Source organism: Bufo gargarizans, chromosome 2 (genome assembly GCF_014858855.1).
Source record: "Bufo gargarizans isolate SCDJY-AF-19 chromosome 2, ASM1485885v1, whole genome shotgun sequence".
NCBI lineage: Eukaryota > Metazoa > Chordata > Amphibia > Anura > Bufonidae > Bufo > Bufo gargarizans.
In genome coordinates, this window is record NC_058081.1 from 349,800,368 (window position 1) to 349,825,769 (window position 25,402).

General features: G+C 42.6%; 1 protein-coding gene across 1 annotated transcript in view; it reads right to left on the reverse strand.

Moving 5' to 3' along the window:
- The window catches only part of LOC122928141 (hexokinase-2-like), a 162,673-nt gene that overhangs the window by 54,465 nt on the left and 82,806 nt on the right, over positions 1–25,402 (reverse strand). The window contains exon 3 of the mRNA XM_044280698.1: positions 24,621–24,783. Coding sequence (XP_044136633.1) covers positions 24,621–24,783 — 163 coding nt within the window. The remainder of the gene's footprint in view (positions 1–24,620; positions 24,784–25,402) is intronic.

Below are 25,402 nucleotides of genomic sequence, written 5' to 3' on the forward strand. Positions count from 1 at the left end.
GACAATTTGTCTTACTGTGGACTGATGAACAGCAAAGCTTTTGGAGATACTTTTATAACCCTTTCCAGCTTTATAAAAGTCAACAATTCTTAATCTTAGGTCTTCTGAGAGCTCTTTTGTGCGTGGCATCATTCACATCAGGCAATGCTTTTTGTGAAAAGCAAACCGAGAACTGGTGTGCATTTTTTATAGGGCAGGGCAGCTGTAACGAACACCTCCAATCTCATTGATTGGACTCCAGTTGGCTTACACCTCACTCCAATTAGCTCTTGGAGATGTCATTAGTCTAGGGGTTCACATACTTTTTCCACATGCACTGTGAATGTTTACATGGTGTGTTCAATAAAAACATGGCAACATTTAATTATTTGTGTGTTATTAGTTTAAGCAGACTGCGATTGTCTATTGTTGTGAAGATCAGATCACATTTTATGACCAATTTGTGCAGAAATCCATATCATTCCAAAGGGTTCACATACTTTTTCTTGCAACTGTATGTATAGTTTTTCTTATGTTTTAATACTGAAAAAAAATTTTTTTACCATATTCTGACCCCCATAACTCTCTTTTATGGTTGGGTCTACAGAGATGTGTGAGGGACTATCGGTAGTTTTTGTTAATACCATTTTGGGGTGTGTATGGCTGTATACTCAATTTTAATTCTATTTTTGGGGGAATGCAAATATATATATTTATTTTTTTTTTATTAATAGTATGGGTGTTTTTGCACACAGTGATGCCCATGATGTTGATTTTTATTTTTTTTCTTAAGTACTTTTATTTTCGGTAATTGGGGCGATTAGAATTTTCTAATTTTAATCTTTTAAAACTTATTTTTTTAGGTCCCAAAGTGGACCACAATATGCAATCAGACTGCAATTTGTGTAAAGTAATGGAATTTTCGACATTATCCTATACAGAAATACAGATGAAATTTTAAAAATTTGAATATTGTGCAAAAATCTATTTATTTCAGTAATGCAAACTAAAGGAATTGCATTATTGCAGCTTAAAAATTTGAATTTTGTGAAAAGGTTCAATATTCTAGGTTCAAAGTGTCACACTCTAGTCAGCTAATTCATCTATACCCCCTGAGAAAAGGGTACCTCAAAATTGTGACTTTGGGGTTTCATAAGATATAAGCCATAATCATCCAAATCATAACAAATAAAAGCTTGAAATATCTTGCTTTGCATGTAATAAGTCTATCTCATATGTTAGTTTCACCTTTTAATTTGCATTACTAAAATAAATGCACGATATTCAAAATTTTTCGAGTTTCACCTGTAGTTATATTACAATTCAGTACTGCCACCTGTTGGCCTGAATTGTAATATGCAAGTATTGAGTCTGGAAGCCTAGTACAGGCTCATACTCATTACTTACATGGAACACCTTCTCTGATCTCAACCCAGGAGATACGATCCTGCCCGCAATGTGCGCGCTTCCGGCCTCTCAGATACCATGTTAACAGTAGGCACCCGGTACATATGGTGCTTGCTTCGTTCCAGAGCGGCCACCATTTTTAAAGACCCGACATCCAACGTACACGATTAATGTGTGTACTCACATCAGTGGCTTTTCACAGACTCTGGGTCCTTCGGGACATCACGAAAGCATGTCCTATTATTGCCATGATTATGGATCCCTTAAGCACATTATAGTCTATGGGCCCGTGAAAAATAACGGACATAACACAGATGCCATCAAAGTTTGGCCTTCATGGGTTTTTGCTAGGAGAAGCTATGGAAACCAATTTTTAGCCCATCATTATCTGTTGAATACGAATTATACAGTGAGGATTCTTCACGAATGAACCACTTAATATATGTTGTCATGAATGTCATCACAGACGTATGAAATAGGTCCAAGGCAGGGTGCTGCTGAGCCATACACATTTGAAGGTATGTAGTTCGTGTGTGTTGAAAAGGATCTGGGATTGAACTGAGGCTGATCAGAGATGTAGATACTCTGACATCTGATCAATTGGGGGAATGACCACCCCTGGTACTTTGAACCTGCTCTGGACTGTGGTCTTTTATTGGGCAACTTGAATGAGCATTTTTCTCTGGTGAGGAATCCTCTCTGACGAACTTAAGTAGTGGGGACCACTTCTGCCCTAAAGATTGTAAGGTAGCAATCCCAAGCGACCAGAGACAGAGATCCTGGCAGTCACTGTGTCCTGAAAAATGTGTGACCTGTTGATAAATGAAACTGTCTGGTACAAATACCCACATGGTGGAGTACAAAGCATGCCTTGCTGAATGGTAATAGCCTGTGGAGTATAGAGATTTTTCTGTTATTCGGGGACAACTGCCATGGAGCAAAGTCCACCTGCACATAACTGCACCAAAATCCACAATTTACAATTGTGTATTTTGGTGTGAATTTGATGTGGTGTTGCCACAGATTTCACTCTTCCATTGAAAAGGGTGAAATCTGCAGCTAAAACTGCAAACATAATTGACATGCCATGGATTTGGAAATCTCTAGGGTGTGGAAGCGGCCTATAGACAGCTCTGCCACTGTGGGAAATGTATTAAGTCACATCAAGCGACTGTTTCATAGCTATCTTGCAAGAAAATTTAGACTAGAACCTTCAGAACCACAGGTGCATATCCATGAAGCACCATAATCGCAAAAAACAAAATGGCTGCACACCGTTATATATACAAACGATAGAGCTAAGAAATGGGGGTCAATCTAGATAAAAGTGGTACAATGCCGACTATAAATGACTAATGGAAGCTGTTAGCGCACATATGTGTCGGGTCCATCTACCAGGCGTCAAGAGCTTTCATTACTCATTTATAAATCGGTATTGTACCACTATTATCTAGAATGACCCCCCATTTCTTAGCTTTATTGTTTGTATATATAACGGTGTGCAGCCATTTAGTTTTTTGTAATGATGTTTGCTTCATGGATATGCACCTGTGATTCTGAAGGTTCTAGTCTATTCTAAGTTTTCTTGCAATATATTTAGGGTAGCACCTCTTTTAGACTGAACACGCTCATCTACCTGGGGCTTCTGAGCAGAGTACGTTTGTAGCTGGTTCCTACACTGCCCTGAATATTGGAGGCTTAAGTAAGTCCAAAGTGAGGCAGTTTATTTAGTGATAGGGACCCATCTGGCGAAGCCACCTTGATTGCCTGGTAGATGGGCCCGACACGTATGTGCGCTAAGAGCTTTCATTACTCATTTATAAATCGGTATTGTACCACTTTTATCTAGAATGACCCCCATTTCTTAGCTCTATTGTTTGTATATATAATGGTGTGCAGCCATTTTGTTTTTTGTCATTGGTATCTTGGTCACAACACCCATTGCTCAGCTGAGAATCGCCATGCAACCCTCAGCCTAAGACCTCTTTCAGACGGGGGAGATTTTCACTGCCGGTGTAATGCAGGAGGTGAACGCATTGCACCCGCACTGAATCCGGACCCATTCATTTCTATAGGGCTGTGCACGGAGCGGTGATTTTCACGCATCACTTGTGAAAATCGCAGCATGCTCTATATTGTGCATTTTTCCACGCAACGCAGGCCCCATAGAAGTGAATCAGGCTGCGTGAAAATCGCAAGCATCCGCAAGCAAGTGCGGATGCGGTGCGATTTTCACGCACAGTTAGTGCGGTGGTGATCGGCCACAGCTTCTTTATAAAAAGTGGCAAACCATAATAAACCAGAATATCGGAGCAGTATGCCAAACGCTGGACTCCTACCGGGTAAGTTAAACTGTAATCATTGGAGCGATATACCAACTGCTGGACTCCCAGCGGGCAAGTACGCCATCTGCTACCACCATATCTCCGCTGTACCCAGCGTGCAAGGTTCTTAATAGAAAAAAAATAAAATAAAAAAATAACCAAGTATCCATAGCCTTGTACCTCGTCCCGCCTCCCAAAAATAACTACAAAAGGGAGGGAGGGACAATTTGCTTCCACTAGCAAGAGGAAGTGACCGAAACAGGGAGGGGCTATATGTAACCTTCCGCCGGTTTTCCAGCACAGCCCCCATACTGACGAAAGGAGAGTCCCCAGTGATTTAACCCCTTAATGACCCTAATCTGACACCTACATCCCCATTACTGTGGGGGGGGGGGGGCGACCAGAAGATGAGAAGAAAACTGGTTTGGGAGGCTACCAAGAGGCCTACAGCAACATTAAAGGAGCTCCAGGAATATCTGGCAAGTACTGGATGTGTGGTACATGTGACAACAATCTCCCATATTCTTGATATGTCTTGGCTATGGGGTAGAGTGGCAAGACGAAAGCCTTTTCTTACGAAGAAAAACATCCAAGCCAGGCTACATTTTGCAAAAACACATCTGAAGTCTCCCAAAAGCATGTGGGAAAAGGTGTTATGGTCTGATGAAACCAAGGTTGAACTTTTTAGCCATAATTGGCGCCAAAAACAACACTGCACATCACCAAAAGAACACCATACCCACAGTGAAGCATGGTGGTGGCAGCATCATGCTTTGGGGCTGTTTTTATTCAGCTGGAACTGGGGCCTTAGTTAAGCTAGAGAGAATTATGAACAGTTCCAAATGACAGTCAATATTGGCACAAAACCTTCAGGCTTCTGCTAGAAAGCTGAACATGAAGAGGAACTTCATCTTTCAGCAGGACAACAACCCAAAGCATACATCCAAATCAACAAAGGAATGGCTTCACCAGAAGAAGATTCAAGTTTTGGAATGGCCCAGCCAGAGCCCAGACCTGAATCCGATTGAAAATCTGTGGGGTGATTTAAAGAGTGCTATGCACAGAAGATGCCCTCACAATCTGACAGATTTGGAGTGTTTTTGTGAAGAAGAGTGGGCAAATCTTGTCAAGTCCAAATGTGCCATGCTGATAGACTCATACCCAAAACGACTGAATGCTGTAATAAAATCAACAGTTGCTTCAACAAAAGTATTAGTTTAAGGGTGTGCAACTATATTTTATTTTTATATTTTTTCTTCCCTCTACCTAAAAGATTTCAGTTGTACAGTTTATAGGTCACATTGAAGGTGGAAAAAGTTCTGAAATTATCTATCTCATTTTTTTTACATCACAGAAACCAGACATTTTAACAGGGGTGTATAGACTTTTTATATCCACTAATATATATATATATATATATATATATATATATATATATATCCAGCAGTATACCGGACAGAAGAATATAGGTATATAGTGTGTGTGGTTGTATATATGGAATTTGCTCTGGTAGACAGGTTAGCGGATGCAATATAGAGGCAAGGAACCAGGTTGAAAATCAAACTTCAGTGTTTTATTTACACTCAGCAAAACATAACAGTCTTGGTGCTTGTTCATACACAGCAACACAAAACAGTGTTCACCTGGAATCCTAGTGTCAGTTCATACCCGGCTGAATGCTCAGCCACAGAAAAGTTCACTTGCAGTGTTTCAGGTCAGGTGGCCTGCACGCCTTCAGCACAGAGGGCTCCTCAGATTCACTGTCAGATGGAGGTAAAATCCACACCACCTGAAAGTGCTGACTGCTTTTTAAAGCTGCCAAGAGCCAGCCTTGAACGTGGGGAGTAGCCACCCACCTAGAACTTTGGCTACTCCCAGTAAAAGCCGTCCTGGATCAGCTTTACAGCCATACTAAACAGCTGGGGTGACCCGGGCATTTCTGTCCTTGGCCTGGCTCATCCATTTGAGAGGGGAGTGGTCGGTCACCTGACGAAACATTCTCCAACAAATAATAGCGGAGAGCCCACTTGATAGCCAGGCACTCTCTCTCCACTATACTATACCTGGTCTCGACTGGGGTAAGCTTCCGGCTGAGGAAGACAATGGGATGCTCCTAACCGTTGACTTCCTGAGACAGTACAGCACCAAGACCTACTTTGGAGGCATCGGTGTGTACTATAAGATCATTTTTGAAGTCGGGTGTCACCAAAACCGGGGGCCCACACAGGGCTGACTTCAAAAGGAAAGAAAGCCTTCAGCCTGCTTATTCCAGTGGACCGTCACTGACTTGCGTCCCTTCAAAAAAGGCTTGTCAATGGTGCGGCCACTGTAGCAAAGTGGGGGACAAACGTCATATAGTATCCCACCATTCCCAGGCACGACTTTACTTGCTGAGTAGTGACAGGTCAGGGCCCATTCCGAATTGCCTCAATTTTGTTCACCTGAGGTTTGATAACTCCACACCCAATTACATACCCCAGATACTTGGTCTCTTCTAACCCTATTGCGCACTTTTTTAGGTTAGTGGTTAAGCCAGCCTTCCTAAGAGAGTCCACTACTGCCTATACCTTAGGTAGGTGACTTTCCCAGTTGGTACTGTCGATAAAAATATCGTCCAGGTACACTGAAGCATACCAATGATGTGGACGGAGCAATGTCCATTAGCCTTTGAAAGGTGGCGGGAGCGCCATGTAGACCAAAGGGTAATACCTTGTACTGATACAGCCCCTTTGGTGTGATGAAAGCCGTTTTCTCCTTGGCAGACTCTGTCAAGGGTACCTGCCAGTACAGTTTGGTGAGGTCCAAAACAGAGAAATACCTGGCTTGGCTTAACTTCTCAATAACATCATCCACTCGGGGCATGGGCAATGCATCAAACTTGGAAACCTCTATAAAGGGGTATTCCCATCTTGCTAAATCAGCCTGAGCTGCAGTTACAGCAGAATTCACTTCCTGGTTTGAGGCTTCTAAAGCTGGGCTAGCTTAGGCAGCTAGAGTGAAGGCTGGCCACGCCTTCTTATTACTTAACACAGAGCCGAGTCCTGCGTGCTCGTTCATGTGGATAGCCTCTGATGATTTTATATATTCACCAGGATTGTTGGTGGATTTAGTGGTGGCAAATACTTACCGATTCTGCAGTAGTCCCCGTCCTGTCTGACACGTTCGCGATCCACCACTCGCTGTCTCGCTTGGATCCAGCCACGATGTAAGCACAGCAAACAGAGCATGCGCTGCTTGGTTTGACAAGGGATCACAGCAAAAATGCTTTGCGCATGCGCGGCCTCAGCCAGCGTGCACGGTCATGTTCGGCTGACCGAGGAGATGGTAGGACATTGTGCGCAGGTGCGGCCCATTCAAGCGCCGCAAATATGTGGCCATAACCAGGGTATACAGGCAGACAACACAGGCGGGGATGAATAGATTTTTCAGGAGAACAGTGCAATTTAGGAAATAGAAGTTATTTAGAAGATTTTGGGGAAACTAATTAACAGCAATTAATAAGATGGGAATACCCCTTTAAGTTTGCGGAAGTCGTTACAGAATCATAACGTCCCGTCCGGCTTGGGTATTAAAACTATCGGACTGGTCAATTCAGTTTTTGACTCCGCGATGACACCTTGCTGTAACATCAGCTGCACTTCTTCCAAGATAGCTTGTCGCCGCCACTCAGGTACCTGGTATTGTTTCAACCAGATCCTGGCCTGAGGCTCAGTGACAATGTCAGGTTGGATGATAGAAGTGTGTCCAGGGAGGTCCGAAAACAAATCCGTGTTCCTGCTGACAAACTCCCTGGCCTCCTGAGTCTGCTTAAAGGAAAGGTTGTCAGCAATCTTTACTGCGGCAACCGCTTCCCTCGTATCAGCCGGCGGGTTCAGCCAGGTTAAATTCCCACTGATGCACCCGCTGTGCCCAGACCAATACATTCATCCCCAGTCTTGCCAGAATCTCACTTTTCACGGTCGGGTAGTCGGCCACTTGACCATCTGGTAAGTCGAAAAACACCTGCTGTGGTCCAGACGCCGGGAACGGGGCGACGACCTCAGCCAATTGGTCTCGGGGTAACTTCTCCCTCACGACCACTTTTTTGAATACCGCCAGATAGGTCTCAACTTCGTCCGAGGGGGTCGTCTTAGGGATCACCGCACGGACAGCTTTCCAGGCATGGTGGACGTTCTGGGAAGCTCCTGCCGCTTGTAACGCCCTCAGCACAGAGGCTCCACAGCTTCACTGTCAGATGGCAGTGAAATCCACACCACCTGATAGTGGTGACTGCTTTTTAAGCCTGCCAAGACCCGGCCTGGGACGTGGGGAGTAACCACCAACTCAGCACTTTGGCTACTCCCACTAAAAGCCGTCCCGGCTCAGCTTTACAGCCATACTAAACAGCTGAAGTGTCAGACTGCAATTTGCAATACTGACACTTGAGGAAAAACGGGCTCTTACCTAACCGAGGCCAGGAACCTCGGTGACACATACCGACCATCAATGACGGCCCCTTGTTCCTTCCTACTAAAAATATATATATTATATACACACACACACACATTCAATATACTCTCGTCCTGTATACTGGACACGCCTTCTCATTGACTATGAAAATTGTAGATTCACACTGAAGGCATCAAAACTATGAATTAACACATATGGAATTATATAACAAAAAAGTGTGAAACAACTGAAAATATGTCATATTCTAGGTTCTTCAAAGTAGCCACCTTTTGCTTTGATTACTGCTTTGCACACTCTTGGCATTCTCTTGATGAGCTTCAAGAGGTAGTCACCTGAAATGAAAGGGAGTTGAAGCCGCGCTGCTCTAGATTAGGTTCCCCGGTCAGTGATGAATAGTGTTGGGCTCCACACGCCTTTTCTCTGTCACTCTAACAGGGTCCGATCTTCCAAACACAATAGCCTCTGTGAGGTTCAAAGGACAGGCAAAATAGTGAAGTACCCTTTATCAGATGGTATAAAAAGGTTTTAATCTACTCACAACAAAGTTGTTCAACAAAGGCATATAATAATTCCACTTTACAACGTCTCGTTCCTGCCCGACCCGGGTTTCGCTGTCTCGCTTCCTCAGGAAGCGAGACAGCGAAACCCGGGTCGGGCAGGAACGAGACGTTGTAAAGTGGAATTATTATATGCCTTTGTTGAACAACTTTGTTGTGAGTAGATTAAAACCTTTTTATACCATCTGATAAAGGGTACTTCACTATTTTGCCTGTCCTTTGAACCTCACAGAGGCTATTGTGTTTGGAAGATCGGACCCTGTTAGAGTGACAGAGAAAAGGCGTGTGGAGCCCAACACTATTCATCACTGACCGGGGAACCCAATCTAGAGCAGCGCGGCTTCAACTCCCTTTTATTAACTGCATTGAGTGTGAATACCTACCACACTACCACGGAGCCTGCAGCAGCGCAAGTACTTGTCCTCACTGAGACACAGGACTGACTTTTATTGTATTGTTTTGAGTCACCTGAAATGGTTTTCACTTCACAGGTGTGCCCTGTCAGGTTTAATAAGTGGGATTTCTTGCCTTATAAATGGGGTTGGGACCATCAGTTGCGTTGTGGAGAAGTCAGGTCGATACACAGCTGATAGTCCTACTGAATAGACTAGAATTTAGAATTTAGAAGTTAGAATTTGTATTATGGCAAGAAAAAAGCAGCTAAGTAAAGAAAAACGAGTGGCCATCATTACTTTAAGAAATGAAGGTCAGTCAGTCTGAAAAATTGGGAAAACTTTGAAAGTGTCCCCAAGTGGAGTCACAAAAACCATCAAGCGCTACAAAGAAACTGGCTCACATGCGGACCGCCCCAGGAAAGGAAGACCAAGAGTCACCTCTGCTGCGGAGGATAAGTTCATCTGAGTCACCAGCCTCAGAAATTGCAGGTTAACAGCAGCTCAGATTAGAGACCAGGTCAATGCCACACAGAGTTCTAGCAGCAGACACATCTCTAGAACAACTGTTAAGAGGAGACTGTGCGAATCAGGCCTTCATGGTAGAATATCTGCTAGGAAACCACTGCTAAGGACAGGCAACAAGCAGAAGAGACTTGTTTGGGCTAAAGAACACAAGGAATAGACCAGTGGAAATCTGTGCTTTGGTCTGATGAGTCCAAATTTGAGATCTTTGGTTCCAGCCAACGTGTCTTTGTGCGACGCAGAAAAGGTGAACGAATGGACTCTACATGCCTGGTTCCCACCGTGAAGCATGGAGGAGGAGCTGTGATTGTGCTTTGCTGGTGACACTGTTGGGGATTTATTCAAAATTGAAGGCACACTGAACCAGCATGTCTACCACAGCATCTTGCAGCGGCATGCTATTCCATCCGGTTTGCGTTTAGTTGGACCATCATTTATTTTTCAACAGGACAATGACCCCAAACACACCTCCGTGCTGTGTAAGGGCTATTTGACCATGAATGAGAGTGATGGGGTGCTGCGCCAGATGACCTGGCCTCCACAGTCCCCGGACCTGAACCCAATCGAGATGGTTTGGGGTGAGCTGGACTGCAGAGTGAAGGCAAAAGGGCCAACAAGTGCTAAGCATCTCTGGGAACTCCTTCAAGACTGTTGGAAGACCATTTCAGGTGACTACCTCTTGAAGCTCATCAAGAGAAAGCCAAGAGTGTGCAAAGCAGTAATCAAAGCAAAAAGGTGGCTACTTTGAAGAACCTAGAATATTACATATTTTCAGTTGTTTCACACGTTTTTGTTATGTATATAATTCCACATGTGTTAATTCATAGTTTTGATGCCTTCAGTGTGAATCTACAATTTTCAGTCATGAAAATAAAGAAAACTCTTTGAATGAGAAGGTGTGTCCAAACTTTTGGTCTGTAAGGTGTGTGTGTGTGTAATATATATAGTAGGACTATATATATATATATATATATATATATATATATATATATATATATATATATATATATATATATATATATACACATACACACACACACACACACACACAGTGCCTTGCAAAAGTATTCAGCCCCTTGACTTTTCTCGTATTTGTTTACATTGCAGCCTCTAGTTCAATGTTGTTGAAAAGTACAAGTCATGGGTAGGTTATAAAAAAAATATCCAAATATTTGATGATCCCCAGAAGCACCATCAAATCTATCATAACCAGATAGAAAGAATATGGCACAACAGCAAACCTGCCAAGAGACAGACCCCCACCAAAACTCACAGACCGGGCAAAGAAGGCATTAATCAAAGAGGCAGCACAGAGACCCAAGGTAACCCTGGGGGAGCTGCAGAGTTCTATAGCAGAGACTGGAGTATCTGTACATAGGATGACAATAAGCCGTATGCTAAATAGAGTTGGGCTTTATGGCACAGTGGCCAGAAGAGAGACATTACTTTCAGCTAAAACCATCCCCACAGTAAAGCACGGTGGTGGCAGCATCATGCTGTGGGGATGTTTTTCAGATGCCGGGACTGGAAAACTGGTCAGAGCTGAGGGAAAGATGGATGGTGCTAAATATAGGGCTATTCTTGAGCAAAACCTGTACCACTCTGTGCTTGATTTGAGGCTAAGACGGAGGTTCACCTTCCAGCAGGACAATGACCCCAAACACACTGCTAAAGCAACACTTGAGTGGTATAAGGGGAAACATGTAAATGTGTTGGAATGGCCTAGTCAAAGCTCAGATCTCAATCCAACTGCAAGACTTGGAGCGGTGATTGCCGCAAAAGATGGCTCTACAAAGTATTGACTTTAGGGGGGGTGAATAGTTATGCACATTTACTTTTTCTGTTATTTCGTCCTATTTGTTGCTTCACAATAAAAAAAAATATAATAATATCCTCAAAAGTTGTGTTCACGTTATTTAAATTAAATGATGCAAATCCTCAAACAATCCATGTTAATTCCAGGTTGTAAGGCCCCAAAATACAAAAAAATAGTCAAGGGGGGGTAAATACTTGTGAGGGGTAGCTTTCTTTCAGGGGATCATTCTCAGATACGGCTTCAGGACACCAGGTTTAAGGTCCAAAAAGCGCATTTATTGAGGCACACCAGCAAAAGCAGAACAACAAAGCAAACACTTGCCCGTCCAGACTCTAACTAGTACATTAACATCCCTGACTCACCTATTAGGTACAGTTCACACCCTGTGATCCGATGTGGCTTTCCCAGGAAATGTCCCACAGCCACCTGGCTGTAGCAAGCTCAATGTCTCTTGTGGGGGATTGGGGCTTAGTAGTCCGCCTGAATATGGTCCTGCGACCCTCCCAGGCGTCGCCTTGTCCCCTACCTCTAGGGTTTCTCCCAGCCTTGTCTTGTGGCATCCCCCCCCCCCCCCGTATCAGCTATCGCTGCAAACCGCAGGTCAATTCAGACCTGCGGTTTGCAGCGCTGTCAGAAGTTTCTGATTCCCACGGTCCATGACCGCGGGGATACGAAACTTCAAAATGACCTACATTTTTATTTTTAAAAATGTAGGTCATTCCCAGGATGGCCGAGGTCATTCCTAGGATGGCCGAGTGGTTAGCAAGCAGAGTGTCAGCACATTGCTGACACTCTGCTTGAAACGGCTGACATCTGTGCTGTGATATCAGCCGTTTAACCCCTTCCATGCCGAGGTCCGTAGGGACCACTGTATGGAAGGAGTTAAAAGGGAGGGAGCTCCCTCCCTCTCCCATCGGGGCTGTTGTGCCTTTTCAACCCCCGATTCTTGATGGGATCACAGATGGAGGGGGGCCCCCCTCCCTCCCCATCACCCGCTGCTCTGTTGTGGCAGCGGGTGATGGTTACTATGGCAACCAGACGCCTTCACAGGCTTCCGGCTGTCCATGGTGTTGATCAGACTTCTGCTAAAGTTTGTAAAATGGGGTCATATTTGGGTGGTTTCTATTAAGCAAGCCACACAAAGTGACTGCAGACCCGAACTGGTCCTGAAAAAGTGGGTTTTAGAAATTTTCTGGAAAATTTCAAGATTTACTTCTAAACTTCTAAGCCTTGTAACGTCCCCAAAAAATAAAATGTCATTCCCAAAATGATCCAAACATAAAGTAGACATATGGGGAATGTAAATTAATAACTATTTTTGGAGGTATTACTATGTATTAGAGAAGTAGAGAAATTAAAACCGGAACATTTTTCAAATTTTTCCAAATCTTTGGTAATGAACTGTCATGAAGTACAATATGTGACAAAAAAAAAAAAAAACTGTCTCAGAATGGCCTGGATAAAGAAAAAGCATTTTAAAGTTATTCACACATAAAGTGACACTGGTCAGATTTGCAAACAATAGCCTGGTACTTAAGGTGAAATATATGGCTGTGTCCTTAAGGGGTTAAAGAGGGCTTGTTCCCTAAAGAAATATTGGCCGCTATAATCATAGCACTACCCAAGCAAGAGTAAACACCAGACAGACCTCAAAACTTCAGGTCGATCTCGTTGCTTAATGCACACCTAAAAATATATGCCATGGCCCTTGCTTTAAGATTGTCAAGAGTACTCCCCTTAGCGATAGGGAAAGACCAAGTAGGGTTCATGAAAGGCAGGCAAATTACTGATACTAGGAGAGCCTTAAATCTCATTGACTCATATAAAACATAAAAACAGAGGCGGTGCTGGTCACTTTGGACACTGAGAAGATGTTTGACCACATATGATGGTCGTTCGCCTTCTCGGTCCTGAGACAAATGGGCCTCGGTGAGCCCTTTATCGCGGCAATTGAGGTACTATATTCATTTCCAACAGACAAGGTGTTTGTAAATGGAGCTGTGTCAGATGAATTCCTGATCACCAATGGGACACACCAGTGCGGTCCGCTGTCTCGGCTTATCTTTGCAATTGCTATGTAACCACTGGCCCAGGCGATACTTAAACATCCAGATATACAAGGTATAGAGATAGGCAAGTCGCAACACCATATCTCCTTATATGCGGACGATATTCTCCTGACATTTTCTAACCCAAAACCTTCACTCCATGCGGCCCTGTCCACTATTGCAGAGTTTGGGAAACTATGATTTTATAAGATAAATAAAAACATAATGGCCTTTAATGTGACAGACCTCACTCTGAAACATTCACATTCCACCTTTAAACAGGTGCAATTTGCGGACCGCAAAACACACAATGGTCGTGTGCATGTAGCCTAAAACAGTCACAAACACTGTAGTAAATGTGCCCCCTAGACTTTTTGTAGCACTTTTAATTGATCTTAGCTGTAGTCCAAAGCAGTAAATTGACTTGTATGCAGTTTTGTGTACTGCAGCTATTCGGCCCCTTGCAGACTAGCATTTGTCACGCTGCGAGTCCACAGCGCAGCTCCCGGCCTGACCTCCCAGCGCTGACCGGGTCACATAGCATCATAAATCAATATAATGCTATGTAACCCTTAGGGCCCTTGCAGATGAGCAAGTGTCTCGCTGCGGAAATTACTCCGTGTGCATTCGGTTTCCGTATGTCCCCATTTCCGTTCCGCAAAAAAATAGAACATGCCCAATTGTTCACATTATGGACAAGGATAATGCTGTTCTATTAGGGGCCAGCTGTTCCGTTCCACAAAATATGGAATACACACGGATGTCATCCATGTTTTTTGCGGACAGCAAAATACATACGGTCATGTGCATGAGCCCTTAGTCTGACCTCTGGTGGTTCTTTATCAATACAACAGGTTTATATTCACTTGAATTAGTATGCAGATGAAAAGGTTGCACAAGTGAGCGGAAAATAGGCGCACGTCTCCATAAAAGTGCGACTTAAGGCAAAATGTGGTGCAACTCACTAGTGTTGAGCGAAGATCTCTAAAACTCAATTCAGCTGCTTCGCCAAATTTTACAAAAATACAAATATTCGGTTCATGATGAATTACATCGTCATGAAGCACATTGCTTTGTAAATAGCAGGTGCAATGACCAGGAGCAGCGATTGCGCCGCTCCCCGCAATTGTACCCCTTAGATGTCGCGTTTATCACTGAGCGCATAATAAAATAAATCATGCTTACCTCATCCATTTGATCGCAAAGAGCCTGCCGTCACCATCTTGATTAAAGATCCAGCACAAAATCTTACGCGGCCCGTGGTGAAATCATCACCATGCACAGGGTTTCGCAGGATCTTCAAAAAAAGATGGCAGCGGTGGGCTCTTCACACTCAAACGGATTAGGCAAGTATGATTTTTTTTTGATTTTTTTTTTTATTCCATTTCAGGGAAAAAGATCAATTTATTACCACAAAGCACAACAAAATTCGCCTTCACAGAGAATCAAATTTTCCGCGAAATTAGGCTGTTTTTTGCAACTAAAATAGGCACCCATACATAAATAGGTTGGAAAACGGTCACAAAAGTAAGGCATCTTTCACACGAGCGAGTATTCTGCGCAGGTGCAATGTGTGATGTGAATGCATTGTGCCCGCGCTGAATTTATTTAAATAGGTCTGTGTACATGAGCGTTGTTTTTCACGCATCACTTGTGCGTTGTGTGAAAAATCACATGTTCTATATTCAGTTTTTTCATGGATGGTTGCTAAGAGATGTTTGTAAACCTTCAGTTTTTTATAACACACGGGAAAAATGCATTAATGCGCATTTCACCCGCGTGATAAAAACTGAACGCAATCGCAGGCGAACCTGAATGAACTTGTGTGCAAAATCACGCATTTTTCACTGAACGCATCCGGACCTAATCCGTTCACGCTCGTCTGCAAGGGGCCTAAGGCACGGGTTCACATTGTTATGGAATTCCGTTATAACAGCTGCTGATGAATTAGACTAGGCATATCTTTATTAGTCTGACCTCTGGTGGTTGTTTTTTTAATTAGACAGGTTTATATTCACTTAGACTGGTTAATTTATTTGCGTATGAAAAAAGTTGTACCTTTGTGGAGAAAAGTCACATCTCCAGAAAACTGTGGGGCACATTTACTAAGCTTGCCTTTTTTTGGAGTGAAAAAAATTATAAAAATAAGGCATTTTGGCAAAGTCTGTCTTTAATTTGCACCTCATTTATTATCCCTTAATGAGGCCTTAAGCTACATGCACAAGACCGTGGTGTTGTGGTCCGCCTTTAATATAACTGCCCAAAGTGAGGACAAGAATAGGACATGTTATTTTTTTTAGCGGGCCCACAGAACGGAGCAACGGATGCGGACAGCACACGGAGTGCTGTCCGCATCTTTTGTGGCCCCATTGAAATTAATGGGTCCGCATCCGAGCCGCGGCTCGGATGCAGACCAAAACAACAGCCGTGTGCATGAGGCCTTATTCACAGGTCAGTGTTTTTTCAGTGATTGTGAGCCAAAACCAAGGATTGGAGCCTCCACAGACATACAGTATAAGGGCTCATGCACACGAACATATTTTCTTTCCGTGTCCATTCCATTCTTATTTATTTTTTTGCGGACCATATGCGGAACCATTCCCTTGTGTGCATTCCATTTCCATATGACCGTATTTCTGTTCCGCAAAAAAATAGAACATGTCCTATTATTGTCTGCATTACAGACAAGGATAGTACTGTTCCATCAGGGGCCAGCTGTTCAGTTCTGCAAAATACGGAATGCACACGGACGTCATCCGTATTTTTGTCGGATCCGTTTTTTTCTGCGGACCGCAAAATACATACAGTCGTGTGCATAGGACCTGAGGGAAAGCTCTGCATTTGTAATGTGTTTAGAGCCACACCTGGTTTTGGCTCACAATCACTGACCGAACATTTGACATCTGAACAAGGCCTAAATCTGGTTTGTCTTCTTTGGTATAAGTCTGACATCTAGTGGTCATTTTCTTGTAAGACAGGTTCAAACTCACTAAACTGGTCTAAATAGTACGTGCATTAAAATGTAGAGCAAGTGAGCTGAATTTTGGCAGACTCCTCCATGAAAGTAGGCAAAATGTGGCAAAACTCAAAACAGAGGCAGAGTACACCAGACCTGGAATAGAAATTGCACTTTTTTTTTTTTTTTTTTTTTTTACAACAAATTCAGGCACAAAATAAAGCGCACCTACAAAAATAGGATGGAAATTAGGCACAAAAGTTAAAACAAATTTAGAAGTTTTTGAAAACTCAAAATAGGTGCAAATGCCTCCAAAACAGGCTCAATAATCAGTTGGTTTAAAAAAAAAAAATATATATATATATATATATATATATATATATATATATATATATATATATAAATAAAAACAGGCCTTTTACTCTTGAAAACAGGCAGCGACACTGTAATTCTGCCCCCGAGACTTTTAATGCAAAAATGTCACAATTCACCACTGAGAACTCACAAAATACATCAGGGAAGAGGCACACCAATTAAATAGGTCAGAAAAAAGAAGCAAAATAGGCAAACAAGCCGCAAAATCCTCAGTAGTAAATGGGACAAAAACTGTTTAAAACAAAAGTTTTAGACTAAAAACAGTGGTGAACACTTTAGTAAATGTGCCCCATTGACTCCAATTTTCTGGTGCAGTATTTTTTATTCAGGAACTGGGATAGCCATGTACACCTTTCCTGCTCGTTCATTGCTCAAACCTCTATTCTAAGACCCATAAACCGAAGTACAATTACGCTGACAACCATTAGATTAAATCATAATCATGTAGGCCACCGAGTGTAGTACACCACCTTGCTCAAGAAAAGAGGAAATGAAAGTCAGCAATATCTTGCCACATTTCCTAGAACTCAAGGGAGTTGTACATAAAACTTGAAGATGCCAAATACTTTCTGAAGCAAGGTTGTGCACAACAGAACCTGTAGTTCCTTCTAATAATTACTGGTAATAACCCTCCCTGGACCACCTTACCATAAAGAACCTGTACTGCAACAAGCACATTCTTGTCTCCACCAGCTCCTGAGTACCCCCATTTGATTGCTGAGGTTTATTGAATGGTTAACTCCATGCTTGCCAAATTAGAACAACTCTACTTAAAGGGAACCATGAAATGCAGTGCAATCTGCAGGCAGCATGTTATAGAGCAGGAGGAGCGGAGCAGACTAGTATATAATTATATGACGTTCAGTAAAAGTTGTAACCTGGACTTCTATGTATGGAAAGAGCAGGGATGCAAAAGAATATTATACATTACTTATTCTCTATAACATGCTGTCTGCAGATTGCACTACATTTTCATGGTGACGTATAAATATCCTGCACCACCGCTACTAAGTGCATATAGTGTGGGAGACAGGGGACGTTACTAAATATACCAGCAATTATAATTGCTGGTAAAAAACAATACTAGCACTGGCATACCGGCCGGGTGGCAAACCTAGGTGGAGACTTATCAAACTGGTTTTAAGGAAAACTGGCTTAGTTGCTCATAGCAACCAATCAAATGTATCCTTTTATTTCCCAAAGAGCTCTGAAAAATGAAAGGTGATATCTGATAGGTTGCTATGGGCAACTAAGCCAGTTCTACTTTACACCAGATTGATAAATCTGCTCCTATGAGTCCTGTCAGTCAGTATTGACCCCAGTGAACCCCTGAGAGCGTGCAGCTGAAAGACAGAGTGATTTTCATCTGTGAGGGTAATGCATCCCATTCATATTCGTCTGTAGCTTGCATTGCTGCTTTGTGGCATCTGCAGTTCGCTGTGAGGAATGTATGGATTGCGTGATGTTATTTAACTTGGACTGTAGGTGGGGCTGAAGGCAGGGGAGAGATTTTATTTACATGGGACTGTATACTGGATTGTCTGAAGTAGCGATCGACCTATTATCGGAGTTACCGATATTATCGGCCGATATTCATGATTTTTAAAGTTATTGGTGTCAACATCTAACCTTGCCGATAATGCGTCCAAAGCACTATCACAGAACATGAGCTGCTGTCAGCGCGCCATGTTCCCTCAGCAGCACAGGGGAGAAGGAGTCACTCTCTTCCTCCCCCCTGTGCTGCGCTGCCAATGAGGAGAGACAGGAGGAGGAGGAGGGGCAGGCGACTGCGCCACAAATGATAATTAACATCTAATGCAAATACAGGAGGTGGTGCCTAGCCTATATGACAGGAAGCTGCGATCAGCTGCAGTTAACCTCTCAGGTGCCGCTGATCGCAGCTCCCTGTCAGAGGCAGTGAGCTATGTGATTCTGCGCCGACTCACTCGCCTCCTGTAGTAAACGTTAATTATCTTTGGTGGCTCAGTGTGCCCTCCCCTGTATTAAAAACATTGGTGGCGCAGTGTGCCCTCCCCACAGTATTAAAATCATTGGTTGCGCAGTGCAACTCCCCCAGTATTAAAGTCATTGGTGGCAGTGGCCACAGGGTCCCCTCCCCTCCTCTTCATTGGTGGTGCAGTGGCAGCTTCTGATCGAAGCCCCAGCAGTGTAATTCTGGGGCTCCGATCGGTTACCATGGCAGCCAGGATGCTACTGAAGCCCTGGCTGCCATGGTAATCTCCCTGCTGCTGTGTGTACTATGCACAGGGCAGCAGGGAGAGCGTGAAGTCCTATTCACCATAATAGACCTCAATTAGGGTGAATAGGACAAGGGATTAAAAGATCCCAGGTTCTAGCCCCTAAGGGGGGAAAGAGTTATTAAATAAAAAATATAAAAAAGTAAAAAGAACACCAAAATATTAAGTATAAATCACCCGCTTTCCCACTTTCCCAATTTTACATATAAAATATATAAACAATAAATAAACATCACATATTGCAACGTCTGAAAAGTCCAAACTTTTAAAATATAAATAAAAAAAATCTTCTATGTGGTGAACGCTGTAACAGAATTTTCTTAAATTTTTTTATGAAAATGCACAGATTATCGGTATAAGTTATCAACTATCGGACTGAAAGTTTGCACGTTATCGGTATCGACTCTAAAAAATTTATATCAGTGGATCCCTAGTCTGAAGGAAGAGATGTGATGTTATTTACATGGGACTGTATGCCGAAGGGAGGGGAATGATACTATTACATGGATCTGTATGTTGGAGGGTATGGGGCATTATAGTTTCTAGGGGAAATACAAGGAGAATTATAACTGCAGGGGCACAGCAGGTAGGCATTATAAGTACTGGAGGTCCTGCAGAGGGCACTACAGGAGGGGCATAATTACTGTGGCTACTAGAGGGAGCATTATAAATACTAGGGCCACAGGGCATTATAACTACTGGGGACACTATAGGGTGCCTAATTACTACTGGAGGCTCTATAGGAATGCCTTATAGATCAGCCTTATTTCTACCGGAGGGTCTAAAAGGGTGCCATATAGGGTGTCCTATTACTGCTAAGGGTACTATAGGGAGCCGTATTAGTACTGGGAGCACTATAGGGAGGCCTTATTTCTACTTTGGCTCTGTGGGGGCATTATTATTATTGGTCACAATATGGAAGCCACTATTATTAATGAGTCCACTCAAGGAGGGAATTAGTATAGGTGGAATTTTTTGAGGCATATTACTATTAAGGGACTATCTTTATGGCAGTATTTTTTTTAGTATAGTATTTGGAGGCATTGGGGAGCACAATGGGAATTAGAATTATTGGGGGTATAAACAGGATAACACTGTTAGGACAATATGTTGGGGATGATAGAAAACTGAGGAACCTAAGATGTCTCTGTGGCAAACTCTGCAGAGACGAGGCATGACTGAAACAAGTCGTCATGGTAGTCTGGGCCGAAGGGAGAAGATGAGGAAAGAGAAGGTCTATATCAGAGGAGAATACATCACTGTGTTTAAGAGGAATTTAGTGCTGAATTTTCCTGGCAGGAAGGATGGGGGGCAGGGTTGTATTTAGAATTGGCTGTGGGGGGCACTATTTCAATTTTTACCTCTGGCGGCAGAAAAGCTAGAATTGGCCCAGACTGCACTGCTGTCCTCTGCACTGCGGTGCTAAATGTTACGCTGACTGGTGGAGCAGCACTGAGCTGGAACTTCTGCTCCACCAATCAGCATAGTCTCGCTCTCTGACAGACACCATCAGGAGCCACTGTGTAATGTGACACACTGTCACTGACATGCCATCCATTACATATGTATGAACTCTCAAAAGAGGTGCCTAATTTATCAAGAGGTTTATGCCTCTTTATAAATTAGGTGCGCCTAACTCCAGTGGGCTTCTTAGTAACACTGAAGTAGTAAATGCTAGCCTCTGCCTCATGGTATATATATATATATATATATATATATATATATATATATATATATTCATATATATATATACAGTACAGACCAAAAGTTTGGACACACCTTCCCATTCAAAGAGTTTTCCTTTTTTTCATGACTATGAAAATTGTAGATTCACACTGAAGGCATCAAAACTATGAATTAACACATGTGGAATTATATACATAACAAAAAGTGTGAAGCAACTGAAAATATGTCATATTCTAGGTTCTTCAAAGTAGCCACCTTTTGCTTTGATTGTTACTTTGCACACTCTTGGCATTCTCTTGATGAGCTTCAAGAGGTAGTCATCTGAAATGGTCTTCCAACAGTCTTGAAGGAGTTCCCAGAGATGCTTAGCACTTGTTGGTCCTTTTGCCTTCACTCTGCGGTCCAGCTCACCCCAAACCATCTCGATTGGGTTCAGGTCCGGTGACTGTGGAGACCAGGTCATGTGGCGCAGCACCCCATCACTCTCCTTCATGGTCAAATAACCCTTACACAGCCTGGAGGTGTGTTTGGGGTCATTGTCCTGTTGAAAAATAAATGATGGTCCAACTAAACGCAAACCGGATGGAATAGCATGCCGCTGCAAGATGCTGCCGCTGCTAGTTCAGTATGCCTTCAATTTTGAATAAATCCCCAACAGTGTCACCAGCAAAGCACCCCCACACCATCACACCTCCTCCTCCATGTTTCACGGTGGGAACCAGGCATGTAGAGTCCATCCGTTCACCTTTTCTGCATCGCACAAAGACACGGTAGTTGGAACCAAAGATCTCAAATTTGGACTCATCAGACCAAAGCACAGATTTCCACTGGTCTAATGTCCATTCCTTGTGTTCTTTAGCCCAAACAAGTCTCTTCTGCTTGTTGCCTGTCCTTAGCAGTGGTTTCCTAGCAGATATTCTACCAAGAAGGCCTGATTCACACAGTCTCCTCTTAACAGTTGTTCTAGAGATGTGTCTGCTGCTAGAACTCTGTGTGGCATTGACCTGGTCGCTAATCTGAGCTGCTGTTAACCTGCGATTTCTGAGGCTGGTGACTCGCATGAACTTATTCTCCGCAGCAGAGGTGACTCTTGGTCTTCCTTTCCTGGGGCGGTCCGCATGTGAGCCAGTTTCTTTGTAGCGCTTGATGGTTTTTGTGACTGCACTTGGGGACACTTTCAAAGTTTTTCCAATTTTTCAGACTGACTGACCTTCATTTCTTAAAGTAATGATGGCCACTCATTTTTCTTTACTTAGCTGCTTTTTTCTTGCCATAATACAAATTCTAACAGTCTATTCAGTAGGACTATCAGCTGTGTATCCACCTGACTTCAGCTGTGTATCCACCTGAATTTACAATTTTCATACTCATTAAAAGAAAACTCTTTGAATGAGAAGGTGTGTCCAAACTTTTGGTCTGTACTGTATATATATATATATATATATATATATATATATATATGTGTATTATTTATTTTTTGCAGTTTGGCTTTCAAGGGTTGTCCCATGAAAAATATTCTACATTTTTCAAAAAAGCATGTGGATCTAAAATCTAAATATTTTTGCAACTGATTGAAATTTAAAATTTGTTACAGCTGCTGAGTTGATCAATGAAATCAATCTGTATAGCTCCACCTGCTGTTTAATCTCCTCATGATAGCTCCTTTAATCATGCATGTGTATGAGGGAGTTTGTCAGAATAGCTAACTGCCTAGGGAGAGTTTGCTTATCAGTAGGGATAAACGAACCTGTGGAAGTTTGGGTTTGGCTGAACTTGAGGTCAAAGTTCGAGACCCGAACTTGACCCCGAACCCCATTGAAGTCAATAGGGACCCGAACTTCATTTTATTATTTTCCATTATAACATGGTTATAGTGAAAAATAATATCATTCTTAAGACAGAAGGCAAAAGAATATGGGCATTTAGGGGTAAAAAATAAATAAATCACTTCATCCACATCCATACCGCAGTGTCTTCTGTCTTCTTTCAGCATGTGGTGAGCGCCGTTACGTCATCGCAGGTCTTTTTTTTTTTTTTTTACTCCTAAATTGCCATATTGTTTTGTATTCTGTCTTAAGAATGTTATTATTTTCCACTATAACCATGTTATAACAGAAAATAAATAATAAAATCACCCGAAAACTGAACCCAGACTTTGATGAAAAAGTTTGGGTTCACTCATCCCTAGTTATCAGCTATTAAATTGCATAGACATCTATGGGGGGGAGGGGGGGCTAAAGCGCCTAGAACAACATAAACTTTAAATGCAGCCCTGAATGTAATGTGTTTTTGTTGCATTAACGTGTTAAGCCAGTCAAAATAATGGTGGCAACATCTGTAGGTCTATACTATGTTCATTTAATCATTTTTTATTTAGCATAGTTGGAAATAATCCCAGGAAGAGAGATGAATCTGGGATCGGTTCCAACAATTTCTTAAATAAACATGCGACCATGGACTACAACTAGAATGCTAGCATGCTTAAAGTGTTATTTACTCAGCAAGGGGAAATACACCGGTACCTCCCATAATTCTAAATTGGTTAACTCTATTAAACTAGTTAACGCTCCAAAAGTTGAATAGCTTTGAACTTCAAAAGCTATATTAAAGGGGTTGTCTCATCTCAAACATTGGTGTCATATCACAGCCACCAATGTCAGCTAGATGCAGGTCCCTCCTCTGACAACCACACCTATCTCGAAGTGTCAAAGGGAAGGACAGTGAACTGCATATGTGCAGCCACCCTCTATTAATTTCCCAAAAATGGCCAAGTGGAATACTTGGCTATTTTCAGAAGTCCCATAAAAATGAATGGAATTGATGATCTAGCGCACAAGCGTTGCCACCTCTCAATTCACTTCTATGGAGCTGCTGGAAATAGCCGATGCAGCACACAGCTATTTTCAGCACTCTCATAGAAATGAATGAAGGGAAACCACTCATGCGCGGTGCTCTGTTGTAGAGATAGTTGCAGGTCCTAGACGTGGGATCCACACCTATCTGACATTGGTGACATATCCTAGAAACATGCCAGTAAAATTTGAGGGGAGAGAACCCCTTTAATATATGATGTGGAAATAAATGGTCAAATTTCTACAGGTTTTCCGAATTGCAAATCCATAGCTTCCTGGAGTCTCATTAAGGGTACCACCTATGGCACCGTCGTGTGCCGTTCAACGCTGCCACACTGTGTTCAGCACGTTCGCATCACAAGCTCCACACGACTGTGCCATGTGGTCGTATCCTTACACTTATATTTAATGTATTGGACTAACAGGAGAACTGCCCTTTCAAACTGAAGATACAACAGAACTGAATATGTTTTTCATCTTGTAAAAGTACCTTTTGACCCACAACCAGGGGCGTAGCTAAAAGCTCATGGTCCCTGGTGCAAGAGTTTAGCTTGGGCCCCGCATTCCTCAGTGCTTTGTGGTCAGGAACAGGAAATCACATAGCCTCCTTGCTACCTGAGGAAAACATTGAAATGCCCCCCCCCCCCCCCATGGCAAATTCTTGATCTAACCCCTTCTCTCCAGCCAGAGGTATAACTTGACCTGCATGTACTTCCTATAATACCAGCCTCTTCTTATGCAACACAAGGGTCTTTGGCCCTTTCAGGCTCCTGGGCCCGGTAGAGACTGCTACCTCTGCATCCCCTATAGCTACGCCCCTGCCCACAACTCAATCTGTTAAGTCATGTAAAGACCATAAGAAGTAAAGTTGAAACAAGGGCCCATTCCTTGTATGTGAATCTAGGTCTAAACCCTGGAATCCACTCCACAGCAATTTATACCAAGTATAAGTTTATATAAAACCCTATAAAAACTAAAAATCAAGAAGCAACAAACCAGTGCCAAGTGGAGTTGAGCGGACATATGTTGGGAGCATTTTCAAGGTTGATGGATGGTCTGGTTTTGCCTTTAGTCCTCTTTCCATGTTGACTGCCATCAGATCCCTCACAGCTTCCAGCTGCTTCTGGGTCAGCAACAAAGGCTGCAGACATTTCTGAACCTGTTCAAAAGAAAAATGTGTGATAAGATCTGTAAACTGGCACATGAAGGGTGCTTGGAAAATATAATACCATATACGATGTAGAATAAAAGCAATAAAAAGGAGCTGCCTAGCATAGGTGACTGACATTGTCCTACATTGTGATAAGTTCTGATTACCAATCATAGTATTGGAACATTTTCTAATCATTTGTACGATTCATTTATATATAAAACAACACTGTACAATTGTTTAAGTAAATTATAACTTTGATTAAAAATACCACATTACTATCACTATGTACATGCCCCATTGATAGCCCCTGGTCCCACCTCCCCAAATATCTTATGGGTGGTATGAACCAATTCCCTTCCACTGGTGCAATAAATGCATTAAATGTCAGTCCTCATGCACATGATCATATTTTTTTTACCATTTCAATTCTATGGGGCCACACACACACCTGTGGCGTTTTTTTGTAAATTATAGAATGTGATCTATTCTGGTCCACATTACAAACAAGAATACTCATTTATAATGATGGAAATTAGGAAAATTAGGAGTGCATATGAAATGTATCTGTATTCAGGGGAGGATTTGGCATTTTGTGGGGCCCCAAGCAACTTTATGTCTGGGGGCC